The sequence below is a fragment of the Acomys russatus genome, chromosome 17 (genome assembly GCF_903995435.1).
Source record: "Acomys russatus chromosome 17, mAcoRus1.1, whole genome shotgun sequence".
In the NCBI taxonomy this organism is placed as follows: domain Eukaryota; kingdom Metazoa; phylum Chordata; class Mammalia; order Rodentia; family Muridae; genus Acomys; species Acomys russatus.
In genome coordinates, this window is record NC_067153.1 from 1,509,041 (window position 1) to 1,531,670 (window position 22,630).

At 45.2% G+C, this 22,630-nt stretch overlaps 1 protein-coding gene across 1 annotated transcript in view; it reads left to right on the top strand.

Moving 5' to 3' along the window:
- Laptm4b (lysosomal protein transmembrane 4 beta) overlaps positions 1 to 22,630 on the top strand; it is a 51,475-nt gene that overhangs the window by 23,816 nt on the left and 5,029 nt on the right. The window contains exons 3-6 of the mRNA XM_051159458.1: positions 10,976 to 11,049; positions 11,517 to 11,639; positions 13,460 to 13,558; positions 15,678 to 15,773. Of these exons, the coding sequence (XP_051015415.1) occupies positions 10,976 to 11,049; positions 11,517 to 11,639; positions 13,460 to 13,558; positions 15,678 to 15,773 (392 nt within the window). The remainder of the gene's footprint in view (positions 1 to 10,975; positions 11,050 to 11,516; positions 11,640 to 13,459; positions 13,559 to 15,677; positions 15,774 to 22,630) is intronic.

Sequence of the window (22,630 nt, forward strand, 5' to 3'; positions counted from 1 at the left end):
ATAGAGCTCTAAAGGGCTCAGACTTCTTTTTCCTGGTCTTTTATTTATTTATTTATTTATTTATTTATTTATTTATTTATTTATTTATTTTATTCAGAATACATCCTGATTGTTATCCCCTCACTTGTATCTTCCCATTCCTCCCTCTCTCTTTCACCCTACTCCCCTCCCCTAGGTCTGTGACAGAAGGGGACCTCCTCCCCCACCATATGGTCACAGCCTATCAATTCTCATCTTGGTAGCCTTCCTATTCTTTCTCTGAGTGCCACCAGGTCTCCCCACCAAGGGGAAGTGGTCAAGTATGGAGCACCAGAGTTCATGTCAGAGTCAGTCCCCGCTCACCACACAGTTGTGGAGAATGTCCTGTCCATTGGCTAGATCTGAGTAGGGGTTCAATGTTTACTGCCTATGTTGTTCTTGGTTGGTACAGTAGTTTGAGCAGAACCCCTGGGTCCAGATCCGCCCGTCATGATGTTCTTCTTGTGGGTTTCTAGGACCCTCTGGGTCCTTCTATCTCTTCATTCTTTTATACCACTCTCACTTGGAGTCCAATAGCGAGTCCCAGCATCTGTCCCAATCACCGCTGAGTGAAGATTCAGAGGACATCCGTGTTAGGTTAATATCCAGTTATAAGTGAGTATATACCATGTGTATCTTTCTGGGTCTGGGTTATCTCACTCGGGATGATCATTTCTAGTTCTATCCATTTGCCTGCAAATTTCAAATTTTCCTTGTTTTTAATAGCCGAGTAGTATCCCATAGTGTAAATGTACCACAGTTTCTTTATCCATTCTTCGACTGAGGGACATTTAGGTTGTTTCCAGATTCTGGCTATTATGAATAAGGCTGCTATGAACATGGTTGAGTATTATGTCCTTGTTGTGTGGTGGAGCATCTTTTGGGTATATTGCAAGGAGTGGAATAGCTGGGTCTTGAGGTAGCCCTAGTTCCAGTTTTCTGAGAAAGTGACAGATTGATTTCCACAGTGGTTGTACAAGTTTGAGCTCCCACCAGCAATGAAGGAGTGTTCCTCTTTCTCCACATTCTCACCAGCATGTGGTGTCACTTGAGTTTTTGATCTTAGCCATTCAATTGGGGTAAGATGGAATCTCAGAGTTGTTTTGATTTGCATTTCTCTGATGACTAAAGACGTTGAGCATTTCTTTTAAATGTTTCTCAGCCACTCGATATTTCTCTGTTGAGAATTCACTAATTCTGAGCCCTCTTTCTTTCTTTCTTTCTTTCTTTCTTTCTTTCTTTCTTTCTTTCTTTCTTTCTGGTTTTTCGAGACAGGGTTTCTCTGTGTGGCCTTGGCTATCCTGAACTCACTTTGTAGACCAGGCTGGCTTCAAACTCACAGCAATCAGCTTGCCTCTGCCTCCCAAGTGCTGAGATTAAAGGCGTGCACCACCATGCCTGGCCCTGAGCCCCATTTCTTAATTGGATTATTTGGTTTGGTGGTGTTTAATTTCTTGAGTTCTTTATATATTTTGGGTATTAGACCTTTGTCAGATGTAGGCTTGGTGAAGATCTTTTCCCAGTCTATAGGCTGTCACTTTGTTCTGTTGACAGTGTCCTTTGCCTTACAGAAGCTTTTCAGTGTCATGAGGTCCCATTTATTAATTGTTGACCTTAGAGCCTGGGCTGTTGGTGTTCTGTTCAGGAAGTTGTCTCCTGTGCTCATAAGTTCCAGGCTCTTTCCCACTTTTTCTTCCAACAGATTTAGTGGATCTGGTTTTATGTTGAGGTCTTTAATCCACTTAGACTTGAGTTTTGTGCATGGTAATAACAGTCTAATTGCGTTTTTCTACATGTAGACATCCAGCTAAACCAGCATCATTTGTTGAAGATGCTATCCTTTTTCCATTGAATAGATTTGGCTTCTTTGTCAAAAATCAAGTATCCATATGTGTATGGATTTATTTCTGGGTCTTCAATTCGATTCCATTGATCAACCAAGGGCTCAGAATCTTAAGAGGTCAGAAGCAGAAGCCAGAGGGCGACAAGCTGATGATGAAGTCAGGGACACAACCCCGCCTGCTTCCTCCTCCTGAGTGCTGGAATCACAGGCATGCGCCACTGCACCGGTCTCAAGTCGAATTTTTTTACAGTTCCTTTTTGTTGGTTTGTAAGTTTAGTTTTGTTTTGAAATGGTCTCACTGTAGCTCTGGCTGGCCTGGAGCTCACAGAGATCTGCCTGCCTCTTTCTGCTTCCAGAGCATAACGTGTATGTCTCCATGCCCAGCCTGACAGGATCTGACCTCTAAAGATAGATTTCTTCTCACTGCTTTTCGTTGTAGGAGTCTCTAAGGTACTTGAGGGTAGGAAATTTTAAGTGACAGCATTGTGGTTCCCTTGGGTGCATGGTAACTCTATACACCTTCCACTTGTCAGCGCCACGCTGGGCAAACACTGTCTGACAAGCCTGACAGACTTGCTAGTACTTAAGACTGAAATAATAATTTGTTTTTGTTTCTTTGAGACAGGGTTTCTCTGTGTCCTCGACTTGCTTTGTAGACCAGGCTGGCCTGGAACTCACAGTGATCCTCCTGCCTCTGCCTCCCAAGTGCTGGGATTAAAGGCGTGCACCATCACTGCCTGGTAATTATTTTGTGAAGTCCTGAGTTTGAGGTTTTTTACGTGTTCCACAGCACAAACTTGAAAGAATTATTTAAGCCAGGCAAAAGTGGCACATCTGGGACACTCGGGAGACAGAGGCAGGCAGATTTCTGAGTCAGCATGGTCTATAGAGTGCGTTTCAGGACAGCCAGGGCTACACAGAGAAACGCTGTCTGAACTGGTGAGAGTGGCAGTGATGGCAGCAGCCTGGTGGTGGTGGTAGAACCTAGATAGATAGATTAATGATTTATTATTACATGGATAAAAAGGAATAGGAGAGTAGGTATTCATTTGAATCTTTTTTACAAACTTGTTTCCTCTTAATGTTTATTTTCAGTATGTTTTGATCTCCTTTTTAAAATAAGCTGGTAGGTCAGCTGGGCCTGTGGCTTCAGATCTGTAGTCATCGCTACTCAGAAGGCTGAGGCAGCAAGATTGGCGCATCAGAGCCTGGCTGAGAACAAAGCTCACTGGCACAGTACTTGCCTGGGTATGCATGAGACTCTGGTTTGGCCCTCAGTACTACAAAGGTAGGGTGGGACAATAAATATGTAGGTCAGAGACTTTTAATTATTTAACCTATGTATAGATAAAATTAAATAGATTTGGTTCAGTCAGTTGCATAATTATGATGGAAAATTCTGAGTTCCCAGCACTCAGGGAGGCAGAGGCAGGCAGGTCATTGTGGGTTCTGGGCCAGCCTGGTCTACAAAGTGAGTCCAGGAAAGCCAAGGCTACACAGAGAAACCCTGTCTCAAAAAACAAAACAATAAAGAAAGAAAGAAAGAAAGAAGAAAAGAAATTCTGTGAGTTAATAGAGCTGTTTTGGCACTGGAGAGATGGCCTAGGTTAAAAGTACTTGTTGCTCTTACAGAGCATCTGGGTTTGGCTCCCGGCTCATACGTGGCGGCTTATAACCATACGTAACTCTAGTTCCAGAGGATTTGATGCCCTTTCCTGGCCTCTGTGGGCACATGTGGCCTCTGTCCACATGTGGTACTCATACCTTACATGCACACAAAACACCAACACACACAAATCCTTTTTAAGAAAGAATCTTTGCATATACACACAGACACATACACGCAATCTATGGGGTGGCATCTTCTGTAGCCAACAGTGACCTTGAGTTCTCTGTGTAGCCTAGGATAAACTTGAATGCCTGATTCTCCTGCTGCAGGTATGCACCACCACGCATGGCTTTAGGCAGTTGTGGAAATCAAGCCCTCTGAGGTGTAACCCTACTCGTGTTGCTGTCTCTGAGTGCAGGTAACTATGTTACTGCAGATTTTGGCTCGACTGACCGAGCATGGATTATCTCTTTGCCGTGTACTAATTTTTCTCAGATGATCTGGTAGATGATGATCAAAACAGGGGAATTACTCTTTATTGGGGAATCCACTGGGACAAAGAAAATAAAGGAATTTTCCTCACTTTAATATTCAGCTTTTAAGCTAGGCGCAGGGGCACACTGCTGTAATCCCAGCACTCTGGGAGGCAGAGGCAGGCGGATCTCTATGAGTTTGAGGCCAGCCTGGTCTACAAAGCAAGTCTAGGACAAAGGATACACAGAGAAACCATATCTCAAAATAAATAAATAAATAAATAAATAAATAAATAAATACATAAATAAATAAAACAAAATAAAAATATCTAGCCTTTAGATATTTCTATTAAAGAAATATTAATCAGATATTTTCAATTTGTAAATTTTTCATATTAAAAAGCTGGCAGCGAGGAAATGAATGGATTGGAATCTCAGCCTGAATCCACTTATCTATGCACCTTTTAAGTCACATTGTTCAGTAGTTGGCATGCTCCGCATCCTGACTAAGTTTTGGGTAACTTTTTTTTTAAAGGGTTTATTTAGGGGGCTGGAGAGATGGATCAGAGGTTAAAAGCAGCTTCTGCTGACTGCTCTTCCAAAGGCCCTGAGTTAAATTCCCAGCAACCACATAGTGGCTCACAACCATCCATAATGACATCTGCTGCCCTCTTCTGGCCTGCAGGCAGGGTGCTGTATACATAATAAATACATAAATATTAAAAAGGGGGGAGTGATATACTTATTATGTATACAGTGCTCTGCCTGCACGCACACCTGCAGGCCAGAAGAGGGCATCAGATCACATCATAGATGGTTGTGAACCACCATGTGGTTGCTGGGAATTGAACTCATGACCTCTAGAAGAGCAGCCAATGCTCTTAGCCGCTGAGTCATCTCTCCAGCCCTTTGATTAATTCCTTTTGGTTTTGTTGTTGTTGCTGTTGTTATTTGAGGTGAGGCTTCTCTGCTTAGCCTTGGTTGTCTGGAACTCAGACCCTCCTGCTTCTTCCTTCTTTCTCCCCTCTTCCACTCCCCACCCCAGTGCTGAGACTAAAGGCATACGTCTTCTTTTGGTTTTGAAAGATAAATGGGTAGATGTTTATTTTCTAGGAACCATTAACCCCCTACCCAAATAAATGGCTGTAGATAGACATGGGGTTACTGGATACCTTGTGACTTGAGACAGAATAACCTTGCTGCCTTAGGCTGAAGAGAGCCTGGTATTTTCTGGACTGAAGTTAACCATTCCTTGACTGACAGACGAGTAACTTTGGCCTAGTGTCTTCACCCCTGTAAGGGGCAGTGTGGTCTTTGCTGCTTGGCCAAGGGAACAAGGCGGAGGAGCCCTATTAGCAAGTGTCAGCTTTTCGTCAGCTTGACACAGTAGTCACTTGAGAAGGGAGTCTGACCTGAGGGATTGCCCAGCTCAGGCTGGCCTGTGGGCACGCACACACGTAGGAGATTGTCTTGGTTGGTTTTTTTTTTTTTAAAGATTTATTTATTATTTATATAGCATTCTGCCTACATGTATGCTGTAGGCCAGAAGAGGGTACCAAATCTCACTATAGGTGGTTGTGAGCCACCATGTGGTTGCTGGGATTTGAACTCAGGACCTTTAGGAAGAACACATGGTGTTCTTAACCTCCAGCCCCATTGTCTTGGTTATTAATTGGTGTAGGAGGGTCCGGACCACTGTGCGTGGCATTGTTTCTTGGATGCTGGTCTTGGGCTGTATAAGAAAAAGCTAGTTAAGTGTGGTTGTAAGTTTCCAGTTTAAGTTCCTGCCCTGACTTGCTTTGCTAATGAACTGTGGCCTAGATGTAAGTATAAGCCAAAACCGAGCCTTCTCCGCACCTGCTTTTGGTCACGGCATCCCATCACAGCAACAGAAAGGCATCCGGGACACACAGGTCTGCATGGGCTGAGAGCAGCAGGGGAGGGTGGATTGTGGCTGTGGAGCTCCTGCAGGAACAGCTGTGTCCATGTGTCACCAACTCCACACCTGGACTGGAGCCCACCTCTCTACTTTGCTCACAAGAATACTAAGAGATACTGAAAAGCCAGGTATGGCTGTATGTGCCTTTGTGAACTTCTGACGCATGTCTTGAACTTTTTTTACTTGTTTCTGAGACAGGGTTTTTCTGTGTAATCCTACCCATTGTGCAGCTCGCTCTGTGGACCAGGTTGGCCTCAGACTCAGAGGCTCGCTTGCTTCTGCCTCCTGAGTGCTGGGATTAAAGGTGTGTTGCCCCCACCAGCCCTTGGTGTGCGTTGATTGAACTCTTGCCATGCGTGGAACCTGTAGAATCCTTGAGGGCTTTGTACTCTCAGGTTTGCCAACATCTGCTTGGGAACTAGAGTAGCTAGGGTCTCTAACATGGTTCCACATTAGTGGCACCGAGGCCTTGTTGACATATTTTGATGTTGTTGCTGATTGCAATGTAACGTTTTTGAGGTTTGAATGTTACTTTGTAAAACGTTTGCAGACTCAGTGTAAGGTAGGGTTTTTGCTTTTGTTATTTTCCCCATGCATCCATCATCATCCATTGTCTGTCTGTCTGTCTGTCTGTCTGTCTGTCTATGCATTTATTTCGATGACGGGGTGGAGGTTGACCCCAGGGCCAGCACCGGGCGGCACATACTAGGAAAACGCTATCACAGCACTGTCTAGCCCCAGCCCCTTTGTTTTTGCTTGTTTTGTGGGGAATCAGGTTGTTGCTGGTAAGTGACCCAGGCAGGTCTCAACATTGGCAGACAGCCTCCTGTGTGAGCCTCCAGAATAGCAGGGAGTGCATACCCAGGTGCGGTGCCAGGTCCACGTTCCCCCAGACCTATCAGACTATCGAGTGTGCACTTGGTAACGCTGTGTGGAGTGTCTCCTGTCTTGGCTTGCTTCTTGCTCTGTTTTTGAGTGGGTTCCCACTCTTGTGCCCAGGCTGACCTGGAGCTTTAGTGAGCCTCCCGGTGAGCCTCCCCCCTTAGGCTTTATCATTAGTTTACTTTCTTTGCAGGTTTGCTACACATACACATGGCTCTAATCTGCCTGTTGTTTAATTTTGAAGGAGTTCTATTCATGATACAGTATATTTATGGCATAGATTTGCTTTTTCAAGTTTTCTATATCAAAGAAAATTATCCAGATACTTGTTGAGGGTTAAGAGGGAATGCAGAGCCCGGTGTGGTGGTTCATGCCTTTAATAATCCCAGTACTGAGGAGGCAGAGGCAGGCAGATCGCTGTGAGTTCGAGGCCAACCTTGTCTACAAAGCGAGTCTAGGACAGCCAAGGCTAACATAGAGAAACCCTGTCTGGACAGACAAACAGAGGGAATGCAGAGCCGGGCATGTGATACAGGCCTGTAATCCCATACTTGGGGAGGTTGAGGTAGCAGGAGCGTGAGTTTCAGGCCAACTGGGACTAAATAGTAAGACCTTGCATACAAGTGCCTGGGCTCCTGCCTGTGGACTCTGGGGTTCACTGCCCCGGCCTGCGGGGTTTTCAGACAGAACCTGGGAAGAGGGTGTGAGTGGATAGGACAGGAGACACACAAGAAACGGGAGGCAAGTCTGGATTCTGATCAAACCTTGTTTGTTGAAAAATTTCACAGGGTTTTTTATAGAGTCTCAGAGGGGCAAGGGCAAGGTTGCTATGGAAACCTAATGGCAGCTATTCTGCTCTCTAGCCAGGTAGTAAAAACTTCAAGATAAGGAAGGAAGTTCTGAGAGAATGTAGCTGCAGAGGTGATAAGCAAGCGGGTTCCTAGGACCTATTGAAGATGTTCTGCTATCTATCTCAGTAGTAGAAACTTCAAGGACAGGGAGGTGAGTTCTGAGGAGTGCAGCTGCAGAGATAAGGCAAACAAGCGGCTTCCCAGGACCAGGTGGTGTGGCCTCAGGCTGACCCTCAGGGGCTGACCCTCAGCTTGCTTCGTGCCAAGCGGAGGTGTAGAAAATGGAGCCTACAGGCAAGGTGGGATTGCCTATGTTTTAAGCCAAGAGCCACTAAGGGTGGCCCCCACAGTCCACATGTGTGAAGCAGAGTAGTAAGTTGGGTCCCGAGGGATGGAAGGTGGATGAGTGGAGTGGGGCACGAGTGCTGGTGGGTACTGGAGAGTGTTTGGGGAAGGGTGGAAATGGTTGCGTAGCTTTATGAACATGCTAGGGCCGTTAGCTCTCACATGCTAGTGGAAGAGTGGGCTTTATGGGGCCGAGTTACATCATTTTAAAATTATGAGAAGAACCCAATGTTAGCGTTTTAAGCTCTTTAATAATCCTTTCCTCTGGGTTGCCCTTATTTTTCCCAGAATTCCTCTCTTTTAACATTCATAATAGCTAATTATCGGCTTCAGAGCAAAGATAACATCTGGTTAGTTTTTGCAGCTTCTCATGAACTAGGTTAAACTCACCAGTATTTGTTAAATAATCATTGGATTTAAGCCTAAAGCCAGAAGTTACAAAAGCCCTTGTTGGGGTGAAATTTATCTTTCACTGAGAAATTATGAAAATCAACAGATTCTGAGCCTTTGGCTCTTGATCTTAGGGAAATAAAATTAGTTATCTTACTGCTTGTGCTTCCTGAGTCTTCAGGGCCAGGCTTTTCTGTTCTTCACGGGGGGGGGGGGGGTGAGGTGGGGGGGGGGGGTTGAGGGCTCTGCGTTTTGTTCTGGGAGCTCAACTGGAAGTAGTTTCCTGCGCTTGGTGATGATGGATGCTGTTGGTTTTCATGTGCTGTGGTGCGGGCGATGTTGCCAGAAGCCCGGGAAGATGGAGCTGTAAATGGGCCTGACTGAACAATGAATCAGTTAGGTTGACCAAGTGAGCTGGCAGCCTCAGGTGAGGGGAGCCGAACTAGCTGGTCTGACACGCGCATTGCAAGCAGCTTTCCTGTGCCTGTCTGGTCAGCGAGCGACTGAGTTCAGGGAATATTTCCTAATTGTGTCTCTTGGATCTGTGCTGTAGCCCTTAGGGCCCTTTTCAAAGTGGAGCTGGGTATTGAAGCAGGAATTTAGTCCAGGATGCGTGGTGATGCCATGGTGCTCTGAGGCCGCGGTGGGTGGTAGAGAGGTTATAGTCATGGCGTCCTAAAATCCCGCTACTAGTGTCAACTAGCTGTTGACTTACTGTGCTAGGGACTGAACCCAGGGCTCCACCGCCCCCCTCCACCCCTGAGCTGTCCTCTGAGTCCTAGGAAGGAAGGTCCTTTAATTCCGCAGAGTAACCTCTGCTTACCATGTGTACTGCATTACTTCTGTGGTTTGGCGATGCCTGGGTGACTAGAGGTAGTACTCATTTCTATCTTTGTGTATTTGGAATGTGGCCTGTTTGTTTAGAATAGCTGGTAGAGCCATGAATGGAACTAGGACTTCCAAAATGTCCTCACCTCTCACTTTTTATGAGTGACGATAGTATACTCATTTCATGGCTTTTATTTATACCTTTTAGATTTGGGGATGGTTTATGTTCTTTGGTAAAGATATAAATCAGGAAGTTTGAAACTGTGACTCTTGTCAAGGTCTGTTCTGGAGTGTACTTCCCCATAGGGAGACACACAGTCTTTAAAGTTCTTTGTGTGGACATATTAATATTTTCACGTATTGAATAACATTTATTTGTATATTTATTACCTATCTCTCTGAAGATCTTTGAAATAGTCACAGAGAATCCTATAATGGCCTGGTTTTCATAAAATTATTTTTTCCCTATTAAATATATAGAAAATTTCTCTCCCTCCCTTCCTTTCCCCCATCCTCACAGTTCAAGGCATTTAGTCCATTATGGGCAACTCAGAAGGGGTGGAGACCAAGTACGTGCTTTAAAGGGCCTTTCTCCTGTTTTTCTTTTGGGGACCTCAGCCTATGTGGGGCCTTCCCTCTTATTTAGCATTCCAGAAACACTCTCATGGACACCACAGAAATGTGTTTGACTAATCTATACCCTTCTCCATCCAGTCAAATTGGTGATCAAGACTAACTACTGCGATAGAATTAACCACAGCCCAGCCTTTTGCTGTTAGAATGTCCTGCAAGCCCAAGCTCTCATTTTGCTTATATTCTGTTCAGTAAGAAGAACACCTCTCTCAGCCAGGAAGAGCAAAACACTTCTGAAACGGCCGAGTGCAGACACTGCTTCAGTGCCCTGTCAGCAGCAGGCATCAGCAGCTAAGGACACGGCTTCCTAAGTGCTCAGCTAGTACCTTATGACACAGGCTTCACTCCAGATCCATCAGAGTATGTGAATGTGTCATTTTCTAGTGGCCATGTTATGAAAAGCAACAACAACAACAACAAAGCAACATTAATTGTAATTATTGTAATCAGTATGAATGTCATTAATGAGATATTTTCATACTCTCTGGACTGAGTCTGGAAGACTGGAGCATGTGTTCATCCTACAGAATTTCTCCCTCTAGGTGCCAGTGTTCATGCGTTGCTGCTAGAGGGGCATTCCTCACCTACATGGTGCTGGGAGCCAAGAGTACAGTGTCTTTTCACCTGGAGAGAAACCAGCCATCACCAGTAACACTCAGAATAAGATTAATACTGATGCATGCTATAAAAATCATTCCACATGAGGATGGGTGTGGTCACTGGGAGGATGGGGGTTACATAAGTGGGGATGCTCGGGAAAGCTTTCCTTAGAGGTGGCTTTTGCCTGAGACCTGTCATTAAAGTGGGAATTTTGATCATATGAAAAATGGCGGAAGCTGCAGACACAGTCAATGCTGTGTGATACTGGCTGGGGGAGATAGACAGCGGAGTGATGAAGAGCTTTAGAATAGACCCCTGTGTCTATAGGATGATTATTGTTAGTGCACCAGGAAGCCAGGTTTGGTGTCTGTAAGCAGTGTCTCTGCCCTTTGGCAATCATGGAGTCATTTAGAATCTAGTGAGAACATCGTCTGGGCACTTGTTAGCTCTGGTTGATGGGGCATAGAGTTTTCTCCTATAACTGGTTTATGAACAAGATGAAGAGAAATTCGGCATGTTCAATAGTGGATCTAATTGTGCACCCCCTCCCCCATCTTTTGCCAGATGTGTGCATCGCTATTTCAGTCTCTCTCCTCATGATCTTGATATGTGCCATGGCTACTTACGGAGCATACAAGGTGAGTGGCTGCAGTGAGGCCCTTCCACTAGAAGAGTGCTTCCCGACCCTCCTAATGCTGCGCCCTTTAATACAGTTCATGTTGTGGTGACCCTCAGCCATCAAATAATTCTCGTTGCTGCTTGATAACTGCGATTTTGCTACTGTTATGAATCGTAGTGTAAATTGCTGTCTTTCCCATGGTCTTAGGCGACCCCTGTGAAAGTGGTGTTCTGCCTCCACAGTGAGAGCCACTGTATAAGCATACTCACAGTCTTCTGCAAGAGTCTTCAGAACTCTCGCTAATACCTCACGGTGCCAGGAAAACCATTACAACTAGCATTATCATGAACCCTTGATAGTTTTGTTGACTGTTTCAGCTTGGCACAGCAGTTACCATCATGGCCTCGTCAGTGACTGCTGGCTCCCCAGGTCCCTTCATACTGGACTCGTGTTTTGTTACATTAACATTCTCCTTTCTGTGCTCAGCAACGTGCTGCCTGGATCATCCCCTTCTTCTGCTACCAGATCTTTGACTTTGCCCTGAATACTTTGGTTGCGATCACTGTGCTGGTCTATCCAAACTCCATTCAGGAGTACGTCCAGCGGCTGGTAGGTGGACCTCCGCTCTCTGCCTCTTGCCCCGGGGGACCTGACTGAGGAAAGGACAGCATTAACAAAGGGCACACACACTGAGGACATCTTAAACTTGCACCCGAGTATCTGGTGAGATGGTTGGGTGTTCTCTGAGAGGTAGGGGCTCTGATTTACTTAGGGTGCTTTTGGGACGCTGTAACCATCATAACCTCCTGGAACCCACAGGAGATAAGACACAGAGGGCAATCAAGGGCATTTCCTGTGTCTACCAAGAACCCCTGGGAGAGTTTGCTCAGGTATCAGCAGGGGATGCTATCGTGCCTCTGGTGGCTTGTGGGAGACAGGAAATGCTACTGTGGAGTAGTTTTCAGACTGACTTCCCTAGATTCCTCTGAAGTCCTTTATGAACATGTGAGTAAGTGTTGGTGGCTGGGTGTTAAGGAACTTCTAACAGCATCAAGTGGAATATTTTTTAACCTTTGGTTTTTAAAATTGTGATTGTGTCTGAAAATGCAAATTCATTCAAATTGTTTAAATGGCAAGATGTGTGCGTGTGTGCGTGCGTGTGTGCGTGCGTGCGTGCGTGCGTGTTGAGACAAGGTTTTACTGTGTAGCCCTGACTGACCTGGAACTCATTCTGTAGACCAGGTTGGCCTTGAACTCAGAGATCTGCTTCCTGTGCTGAGATTAAAGGCATGTGACCCCATCATCCCCCTAAGATGTTCACTCTTGAAGGTTCTCTATAATTTTATTATTACTTTAAAAAAATGTGCTATTAGGGATTAAACCCAGGGCCTACCACATGCTAGACAAGCACTTCACTACTGAGCTACAGCCTTCTCTTATTTTAGAGTTTCATTTTGAGACCTGGTCTTACTGCCCAGCTTGGCCTCCTACCTCAGCCTGTGCCCTGCTCTCTTGGAATAAAGCCTCTACGAAATGTGCTCACTTTGTGGAGCCTTTGTAGTGGTCTCTGGTCTCAGGGTAAGGACCAGGGTTCTTCTAGGATGAGAGGTGAGGATGTGACCTTCAGAACTGATGGTCTAGTGGGAAGGATAGCCGACAAGGGAGGGAGGGAGGAGTTGAGAAGAGAGAAGCTTGTTGTCTTGGTGACCACAATGCTCTGACCTGTCACTAGTCCCAGCACAGAAGCTGTTTAATGGTCATTCTGAGCTGGACAAGGTGGCACACGCCTATAGTCCCAGCACCTAGAAAGGTGAGGGAGAAGGAGGAGTCCGCAGTCAGCTGGGGCAAACCAGATCCATCTGAGCTGTAGTAGCAAATCCTGTACATTATCATCAATGAAAGGAATGTTGGCATTCCTCTGATGGCTACTGCTGACAAATGGAAGTGCAGTGGGTGAGAGAAGTGAGAAGGCTGCAGGTGAGTCTAAGCTAGAGTCCTGTAAAACACAGTTAAAATAGTGTGCATGTCTTTCTGTAGATGTGTGAATTGAAAAAACAAAAGTAAACCCTGATAATCCATATCATTGTTTACAAACTACAACAGACGTGTACAAGAATCCCCTGTCTAGAAAGATGTGCCGCCAGCAGCCATTTCGGTTGGTTCTCCTCCTCGTCCTTTAGAGTATCCAGAACTTGAAGAAAATCAAGAAAACATTGCCCAACCAAAACTCCAGAACTGTACAAAGACCACACACTGATGGCGGACTCCCAGGGTGCGGTGGAGGGACCACTGTCTGCTGCTGTCCCTGGGTTTAGGCAGGAGTGCTGTGTGTCTGTCCTACATACCACCACCTGCTCTCACGTGCGCCTCTGTGGGATACAGCTTGAAAGGTGGATGCAGTTTGCTAATGAGGCCCCTTTCCCTCACAGCCTCCCAGCTTTCCCTACAGAGATGATATAATGTCGGTGAATCCTACGTGTTTGGTCCTTATCATTCTTCTGTTTATCAGCATTATTTTGACACTTAAGGTAAGCACGGATATTCTCCTTATGGACTAAATATTAAATTCATAGATAAACAAAATAATTAGTTCATTACCTCTTGGTTTCCTAACAGTAGTATAGTCTGTCTGCGTGAGAGAGAAATACTAACCTGAATTCTACAGGCCATTCAAGGAGAGGTGACTCAGGGGTTATGAGTATTTGCCAGCGTCCACATAGTGGCTCACAATCATCCATAACTCCAATTCCAGGGGATCTGACACTCTTCTTCTGATGTCTGTGGCACATATGCATGGATGGATATACAGACAGGCAGAATATCCATACACATAACATACAAAAACAACAAAATTTATTTGGGAACAAATAAAGGTTATAGATTTCATTTTGTGTGTGTTGCAACATGCATTACCATGTTCTGTATACTTTAAAAGTTAGTATCACAAGATAGATGCAAGTATTTGATTTTTTTTTTTTAAAGACAGGGTTTCTCTGTGTAGCCTGGACTATGCTGGACTCATTTTGTAGACCAGGCTGGCCTCGAACTCACAGTGATCCGCCTGCCTCTGCCTCCCGAGTGCTGGAATTAAAGGCGTACAGCACCATGCCCAGCGCAAATATTTGAATAAACATAACAAATACGCAGTTTCAATTTAGATACAACCCATGTCACAGAATTCAATCATTTAATGTATGGCCTGATAAGGTGACTTAGTGGGTAAAGGTCCTTACCACCAAGGCTGGTGAACTGATCTGAGCTCAGGTACCAGAACCCACGTAGTGGAATGAGCATACTGGCTCTCAAAAGTTGTCCTCTGTTCACGTGTACAGTGTCATATGCACATATACACGTACACACTAAATAAGTAAATGTTAAAGGAAATGCATGTTAGTGTTTTTAGTGTACTTACAGAGGTGTAGTTCTAGTGTTGGTGCACTTTAAAATTAATTATTGTTTTGTTTGTGTGGGTTTTTGTTTGTTTGTTTTTGAGACAAGGTCTCTCTGTGTAGTAGCCTTGGCTGTCCTGGACTGGCTTTGTAGACCTGGCTGGCCTTGAATTCACATCGATTCTTCTGCCTCTACCTCCCAAGTGCTGGGATTATAGGCATGCACCACTGCACCCACCTTTTAAAATCTGTTTTTATTTTGGGTTCCTTATATCTCTCTCTCCCTTTTCCACCCAGATCCCTTCCAACAGCTCAACTCCAGGTAGGAGAGAAAGAAGGTTAGGGGGACGGGGTGCCTAGTTTTCCTTAGCTGCTTCCTGCTGTTCAGGGTTGTTGGGTTCCTTGAGGCAAGTCCAATCTTCGTTTCAGGAGATCTCAAACTGCATCAACAGCAACCAGGAGCAGCAGGGGGAAGCACCAGCAGCCTTCTTCCTTCTCAGAGCCTCCAATCTCTCTCTCTCTCTCTGGGTCTGGCATTTATTCTCACTGGCAAATTCCCACACGAGGCAGTTCCCAGATGACAGGGATCACTTGCCCTCTCAGGAGGCAGCCTCCATATTCCACACCTAGCAATCAGACAGAAACATGTTTACATATAATCCAGAACTTACACAACACTCCAGGGCTGCACATACTACATTGTCTAAAACGTTTAAAAGTGTTTAAAGGCTTAAATTCTGCTGGGATTAAAGCCAGGCGTGGTGGCGCACGCCTTTAATGCCAGCAATGGGGAGGCAGAGGCAGGTGGATCACTGTGAGTTCGAGGCCAGCCTGGTCTACAGAGTGAGTCTAGGACAGGTAGAGTGACACAGAGAAATCCTGGCCCAAAAAAAACAAAGACCAAAAACCTCTGGGCTACACAGCAAGTTTGGCTTACGTCTTGCCGAAGAATAAGTAGTACATTAATAAATAGTTTAATAAACTTGACCAATGTTTGTAGCCATTGTTTTTTTAACTGCCTATATCTGGGGTGATCCTTTCCCATCTCTAACCCCACCACCACCCCAGTATCAGTACCGGCCTCTGGTGTACTGTGATAGAACAAGGCTGGGCTAGTGCATCCCATGCCAGAAAGCTACTATACCCAACTCTTGCAACTTTAAATTCCTTAGGTTCAGTAACATTAACATATGTATGATGACTTTGTATTGTTTCACGCCTTTGAAAATTGGAAAAGTCCAATGACTGTTACTTACAGGGCTACTTGATCAGCTGTGTCTGGAGCTGCTACCGATACATCAATGGCAGGAACTCCTCTGATGTTCTGGTTTATGTTACCAGCAATGATACCACGGTAAGTGTGATGTCGCCAAAGGTGAGACCTTCCCGCCACTGTGTGATGGTACCCAATGTTCTTTCAGTGTTTGCTGCCTCCTGCTGTGTCTGAGACACATGCTTTGTTTTGTTTTGTTTTTGCTTTTTGAGATAAAGTTCCTCGCTGTAGCCCTGGCTGTCCTAGAACTTCCTCTGTAGACCAGGCTAGCCTCATTCACAGAGGACCACCTGCCTCTGCCTCCCGAGTGCTGGTATTAAAGGTGTGCGCCCACAACCCAGCCTAGACAGGTTTGGTCTACAGAGTATACCAGGTTGTGTAGGGTTGGGGTTTTTGAGTCAGTGTGACAGATACCTAAAAGAAATTACTTAGAAGGAGAGGGAAGTGGGCAACTTTTGGACATTTGTGTCATGTGACTAGACTTGTTCCATTACCATGGGCTTGTGGTGAGATAGAGTGTCATGGCTGCTGACCCAGTAGTTGAAGACTCTGCTCTGAAGAAGCAAAGAGCACAGTGGAGAAGATCCCCAAGGGCCGCCCCAGTGCCCCACTTCCCTGTAAGCAAACCTCACTAATGCCATCAGATTATTAACTCATCAGTAGCTTCATCCATGGGTCAGTTGTTTCAGTGATTGACCCATTATGTGGGGACCAGGCTTGATGGTGGGGGTGGGTCCTAGGTCATGTCACAGCCAAACCACGACATAGAGACTAACTGGACCTAAGAACTAAACCAAACAACAGCACAGCAGTTGAGAGCTGCTATTCCAGAGGACCTAGCCTCAGTTCCCAGCACCACATGGTGCCTCACAACCACCTGTGACTACAGTCCCAGTTGATCTGACTTCGTGCTCTCCATAGGCACCAGCCATGCGGCAGCCAAAGCATCAGTGCACATACATACAAAACATCCAAACAGCACACAGCAAAGAACTGGGGAGATCCTGCTGAAATTACATGCATTTTAATAAATTGTTTAAATAATCCTAAATAAAACTTCTATTCTGTATCTTTAGAAAGGGAAAACAGATGCTTTCTCTAAACTAAGACATCACACACAGTTCATAGGACTGATGCTTCCTCAGTCCAGCTCCAGTTGAGTTCTGGGCTGTAGGGCAGATGCGTGGAGTCAAGGAAGTGAGGAGTCTGACTACTGACGGCGCCTTTCAAACAAATGGCCCCACATAGCTCGGGCCGTGTTTATTTGTACACCCTCTAATGCATTCAAGCATGAGCAATTTCAATTCTTTTCTCTTTAATCATTTCCCAGGAATCATTGACATTTATCCTTTTTGTGGTATCTTAAGTATGAATTAGCGTTCACTTCATATCTACGCATAAGTTTTATATTGTAAACCAAATGATTATATCTAGCCAGGCACATCTTCCTTGTATATGCTCTGGCAGGCAGCAGACATGCGGTTCCAGAAATGAAAGATACTTAAGCTCCGTGATTAGTCTTTTAACAGTATGTTGTAGTCAGGTGCAGTGGCACACACCTGTGATCCCAGCACTCAGGAGGCAGAGGCAGGAGGATCGCTGTGAGTTCAAGGCCAGCCTGGTCTACAAAGTGAGTCCAGAACAGCCAGGGCTACACAGAGAAATGCTGTCTTGAAAAACTGAAGAAGAAAAAAGTGAAAACAAAACACCCATTATGTTGTTTTTATATTTTGGTAGTCAGCCGATAGCCTAGGTAGGATGATATTTTTGAGGTGTAGTTTCATGATTTACATATCACTTTTATGTGAACAGTGTCTGTAATCTTGTTCTTTACACATTCTCAGAATAGTGATGCTTAGCACCTAATGGCTAACTGTTGGGGCCAAGTTCCTGTGCTTACTGACAGCTTCTTCTTGTACTTGTGCCTCTGAGGGGATAGGGAAACTTAGATTCCTTTGTTGGTTATTTGACTTTGGAGAGATGTCTGACTTTTTATGCCCTTTATTTCTTCCTTATATGTTCTGTAAGTTTCTAATGTCATCTTTTAGGAAACTATCTCCTAAATTGTTGAGCTAAAGTTATCTCCTTTTTTTTATCACAGTTAAGTAAGAAAGAACCATTAGCCTTAGCCCCTCCTGCTTATTCAGAATGACTTATTCAGGGGCAACCGGAGGAGCGTTTTCTGTGATGGACTGTTCCTTATAGAAACTGTAGAAAAATATCAAAGATTCACCCGAGTGGCATTTGTTTCCAGTAACCTCAGTTGCAGTCACAGCTGAGAAACAGCAAAACTAAGGATTACCATAGAGTAAACATAGTGAAAGCTAGAAGGGCTTGAACTCCTGCCTCTGCAGGATGAACACAGCAGGCCTCCACAGGGCCAAGTGGGCAGGATTCTCCAAGCGGTCTTGCCCTGAGGCGTGCCATTCGCTGCTCTCAGAGGCTGCACCGTGGCTTCTCCTAGCTTGGCTCAGTTGGAGCCTCGTCAGCACCTCTTGGATGTTCTTATTCTCTACCATAACATAGGCACCTATCTTTTCTACGCCAGATACGTGATCTGCCATTTCTTCAAAGAGCCAGGGGCTTTTTTGGTGGAGAAATGATAATCTGGAGACCATAATGTGGACCTTGAGAATAGGAGTACTCTAAGTAAGATTGTTTTGGCAGGAGCTAGGAGGTTAATGTCAGCGTTGTAATTTAGAAGCCAAATGTCGGCTGAAGAGATGGCTCAGAGGTTAAGAGCATTGCCTCTCTTCCAAAGGTCCTAAGTTCAATTCCCAGCAACCACATGGTGGCTCACAACCATCTATGAGACCCAGTGCCCTCTTCTGGCCTGCAGGTGTACATGCAGACAAAACACTGCATACATAAGAAATCTTAAAAAAAAAAAAAAAAAAAAAAGGCCTTAGAGACTTTCTAGAAGGTTGGAGTGATCTAGTTTTTCATGGCACATAACAACATAAGTCTCTCCTTTGCCCATATCAGTGTTCGGCATCCACATCAACATAATAACATGTCATGCCTGGTTTTCACTTCCTATTAAGGACTGGGCCAGATGGCTCTTCTCCCAGGCTAAGTAAATTCATGTTGACCTTTATGGAAAGATACTGGGGCTCTTGTTAGAAAGTAAACATGCCTCCTTTCCTTTTCTAGGACAGTACACAGATTCATGCTTTTACAAATTCTGCTCAGGGGGAAGATGTCCTGGATGTCGCTCCCAGGGCATTCCTAGCCAGGCCATGATGGCAATGCCTGAGGCAGAGTGTCCCAAACACAATGCCTTGAGGGCTGAGTGACTCACTAGGGCCATGAGAATAGATACCCAGCTCTTCACTGCATGACATAGTCATGTATGCATAGCTTGGCAGCAGCCTGCGCAGTGTGTAGGAAGGGTGGTTCTGTTTCCCTTGAGTTTAAAATATCCCAAGGTGCCCCTTTGCGTCACTGCAGCTGCCTGGCCCCAGCACTGTTGGTGCCCGAGGGAGATACACACACTCTCTCTCTCTCAGAGCCCCTGGTGGAAAATTCACATGGCCGATACATTATGTAACATCACATTTGCTTTCTAATGCCATGAAGTTGTGCTCACTGGAGGGGAAAAACACATTAAAATGATAAATATGTACATTATAAAGTATGTGTTTCATAGTGAACACTAGCAAATGGAAGTTTTTGGAAACTTAATCTGTGCAGCTTTGTTTGACTAATAATCCCAAAACACTGGTCCTAGCATTTTGCCAAACGCAAAGTATGAAACCCAATTACTGTGGGATTAGAGCTCTTTAATCAGTGAGATTAATACTTAGCTAAAATGGTATATGAAATTCTGATTCCAGATCAAAGCATTATGGTCTTGGTTATGATAGGAGTGGAAAGTTCTTAACAATTTAAAGGGAAAATGTAAACTTCATGTACTCTCTTATGCTATTCCATGTTGTACATGCTAATTCAAATCAAAGTTTATTGCTTTGACTCCCAAAACTGTTTTTCTATATAAGGCTTTCTTTTGAATCTGCTTTAAAAATACAGTTAAGCTGGGTGCAATGGCGCACATGTTATTCCAGCACTTGGGAGGCAGAAGCAGTTGGATCTCTGAGTTCGCGTCCAGCCTGGTCTACAAAATGAGCCCAGGACAGCCAAGCCTACAAAGAAACCCTGTCTTAAAAACAAAAAGAAAAAACAACAACAACAACAACAACAAGAACCAAAAAGACCCCCAAAAAAACAAAAAGCAAAAAAGCAGAACAAAACAAAAAGGAGCTCAATGTGGTGGCACACACCTTTAATCCCAGCCCCGGGGAGGCAGAGGCAGGCAGTCACTGTGAGTTCAAGGCCAACCTGGGTTACAAAATGAGTCTAGGACAGCCAGAGCTCTGTTACACAGGAAAATGCTGTCTCAGAAAAACAAAAGCAAACAAACCAAAACAACAACCGCTTCAGCCGAGGGTCAAGCCATCTCCCTGGTAGCCATTTCCCAGTAGATTACCTGACATACTGAAGGTAGTTGACCTTTGGCCATCAGAATGCTCCGAAGAACTTAGCAGTTGCAGTGACATTTACAGTAGTCTCAGTGACTTTCAGTAACTGCGCAGTTCCTGATGGTTTACTCCCACCCCCCACCCCCAATCTTTTTCAAGAAACATCTTTAGTTGGGTCTTGAGGTTCCCAAAGGAACTAGGCAGTCAGCCACATAAACAAAACACAACCAAATCTTCATCCTGCAGGTCTGGCAGGAAAGTCAAAACTAACTTGCTGGACAATTTTGAGGAAGCCCTTCCTTCCAGGGCAGTTGGAGTAAGCTTCAGATGTTTTAGCCAGATTCAAGAACCAAGGGTCTGGGAAGCAGTGAGCGTCTTCAGGTGTGGTCCAAGAACCATGCCCTGTCATTTGCTAGTTTTGAAGCTTCAGGTCTACAAAGTACTGTACTGTAAAAGGAGATATTAATTCTGGAGCACATTTTAAGTGACTCCTCACTAAGTAGCTTGTGTGAACTGTTTGGTCCCCATCCCCACCCCTCAGCACTGTGAGAGGTTGGTATAGACCAGAGACTGAGCTGAGCTAAGGGTGCATCTGGGAGGCTAATTCCCAAACAGAAGTTCAAGAGGGGGAGGAAAATAGCAGGGAGAGGGAGAGGGGGAAGGATTCAGAGAGCTGTAGGAAGGGAAATGAGAGTTGGTGGTGATGGGAGATAGGGACAGGATACTTACGGATGCTTAAGTCACTTACTGAAAACATAAGACAACTGCGCAAAGTCTCCTGATTCAGCGCCCTTGGTACTGGATGTTCTCTGCCATGTAAGTAAGTGTGACCAGCTGTCAAGGGTGTGCGTCTCCTATGTGTCACACAACCTTGTTCTGCAATTATGTCACCAGATGCCACATGTAGGGGTTGCAGTCTGCCAGGCTGTGTGCCAAATGTGCTCTCTATATAGATTGTGTTGGCCTTGCTCAGATGAAAGAATATTCTAGGGTGTAGAAGCTCTGGGGGAGAAGGGTTCCCTAATGCAAGGGTAGCCTGAGACATGAGGCCCAGGAGCTGTGCAGCTCTGAGAGGAGGCCTCCTCAGCAGAGGCCTTGCAGCTCCCAGGGGAGGGCACCCCCAGCCGAGCTGAGGAGCTCAGGAGCCTCAGCCCCACCCCACTTCTTCGCTGCTTCTCTTCATTGCTTCTTGGCTTTTTCCTATGAAAAAACAAATCTCATGAAATAAATTTATTGGGCGGGTCCAGGGTGTTGAGGGGCGAATTCCGGTTGGCTGCTCCTGCTCACAGGGCAGGGCTTACAGGATTTTTTAGGGGGTCTGAACTTTACAGGACAGATGTTTCTAGAGTGAGGATTAATGGGGTTTCAAGTCCTGAGCTTGGAGCTCAGGGATTGGTGGCATTTTCCACCCCCTTTTCCCTGGATCAGACCATGGGTTAGGATGGGAGGGCCTCCCCAGGTGCATGCGGCCTTGGCTAAGGTGCCTTTGCTGGGGGAGACCACCATCCTGGACAACTCCTGTGATGGTCTCTCACTTAGGAGGGGTCACTGCTTTGACAGCTCCTGCAGCCTTGTCTTACCAGTGCAGGTTGGGGGGAAGGAAGTAGGGGCGCAGCTTTGACAGTGCTTGCTGCTTGGGGACTACAGATTAACTCAGCCTTACAGCAGTTGTAAAAGGAGGTCCACATTTGTCACTTTTCTGTTACTAGAATTTGCTTATTTATTTGTGGATGTTCATAAGTAATGGGTTTCATTGTGACATTTTCTGCAGCATTGCTTTTAATAACAAGGCTTCCAGCTCCATTGTGAAAGGTTTGGTTCAATGAGGGTGTATCCACAAGGGCAAAATACCTTTATTATCATTAAAATTGTCATATGCAGTATAATAACAAGAAAGGTTTATGATATTTCAAAGTTCAATACAGAAATGTGTGCTGTGGGTGTGAGGAAGGAAGCAAAGCTCATAGACACGAGCTGAGTTGTAACCACTGGTTTTTCTTTTTTTGGTGGGGATTGGTGGCGTTCCTAGAGGTATTTCTCCCTTCCCATTAGGGCATGATAAGGAAGCTGGGGACAAATAATGTGGGCAGCTCTCATTTCCTGCGTGACACTGTGGCCCAGGCAAGATTGGAAGAGATGTTTACAGTAGGTGGCGTAGCACATTCAGGCTGGGGAGGAAGTGGCTGAGCTGCCTCCCACGTGGTTACTATGGTATTAGCTCACGTGCCCTCCTGGTTTCTCTGTATTTAAAAGGAATGTTTTAAATGCCTGAGATCCATTTTTATTTTCAGTTCAAGTTGCTATGTTATTTTAATGTTTCTAGCCTTTGCATTTTACTAGTGGGAACTTTTGAAATCAATTTGAATTCTGTTGTGAATACATTCCCCAAAAGAGCTCAGTTTTTCTCCTCTGGGGGTGCTTAGAGGCGGGCATTGAGGTACAGCCTTGTGTACCTGTCCT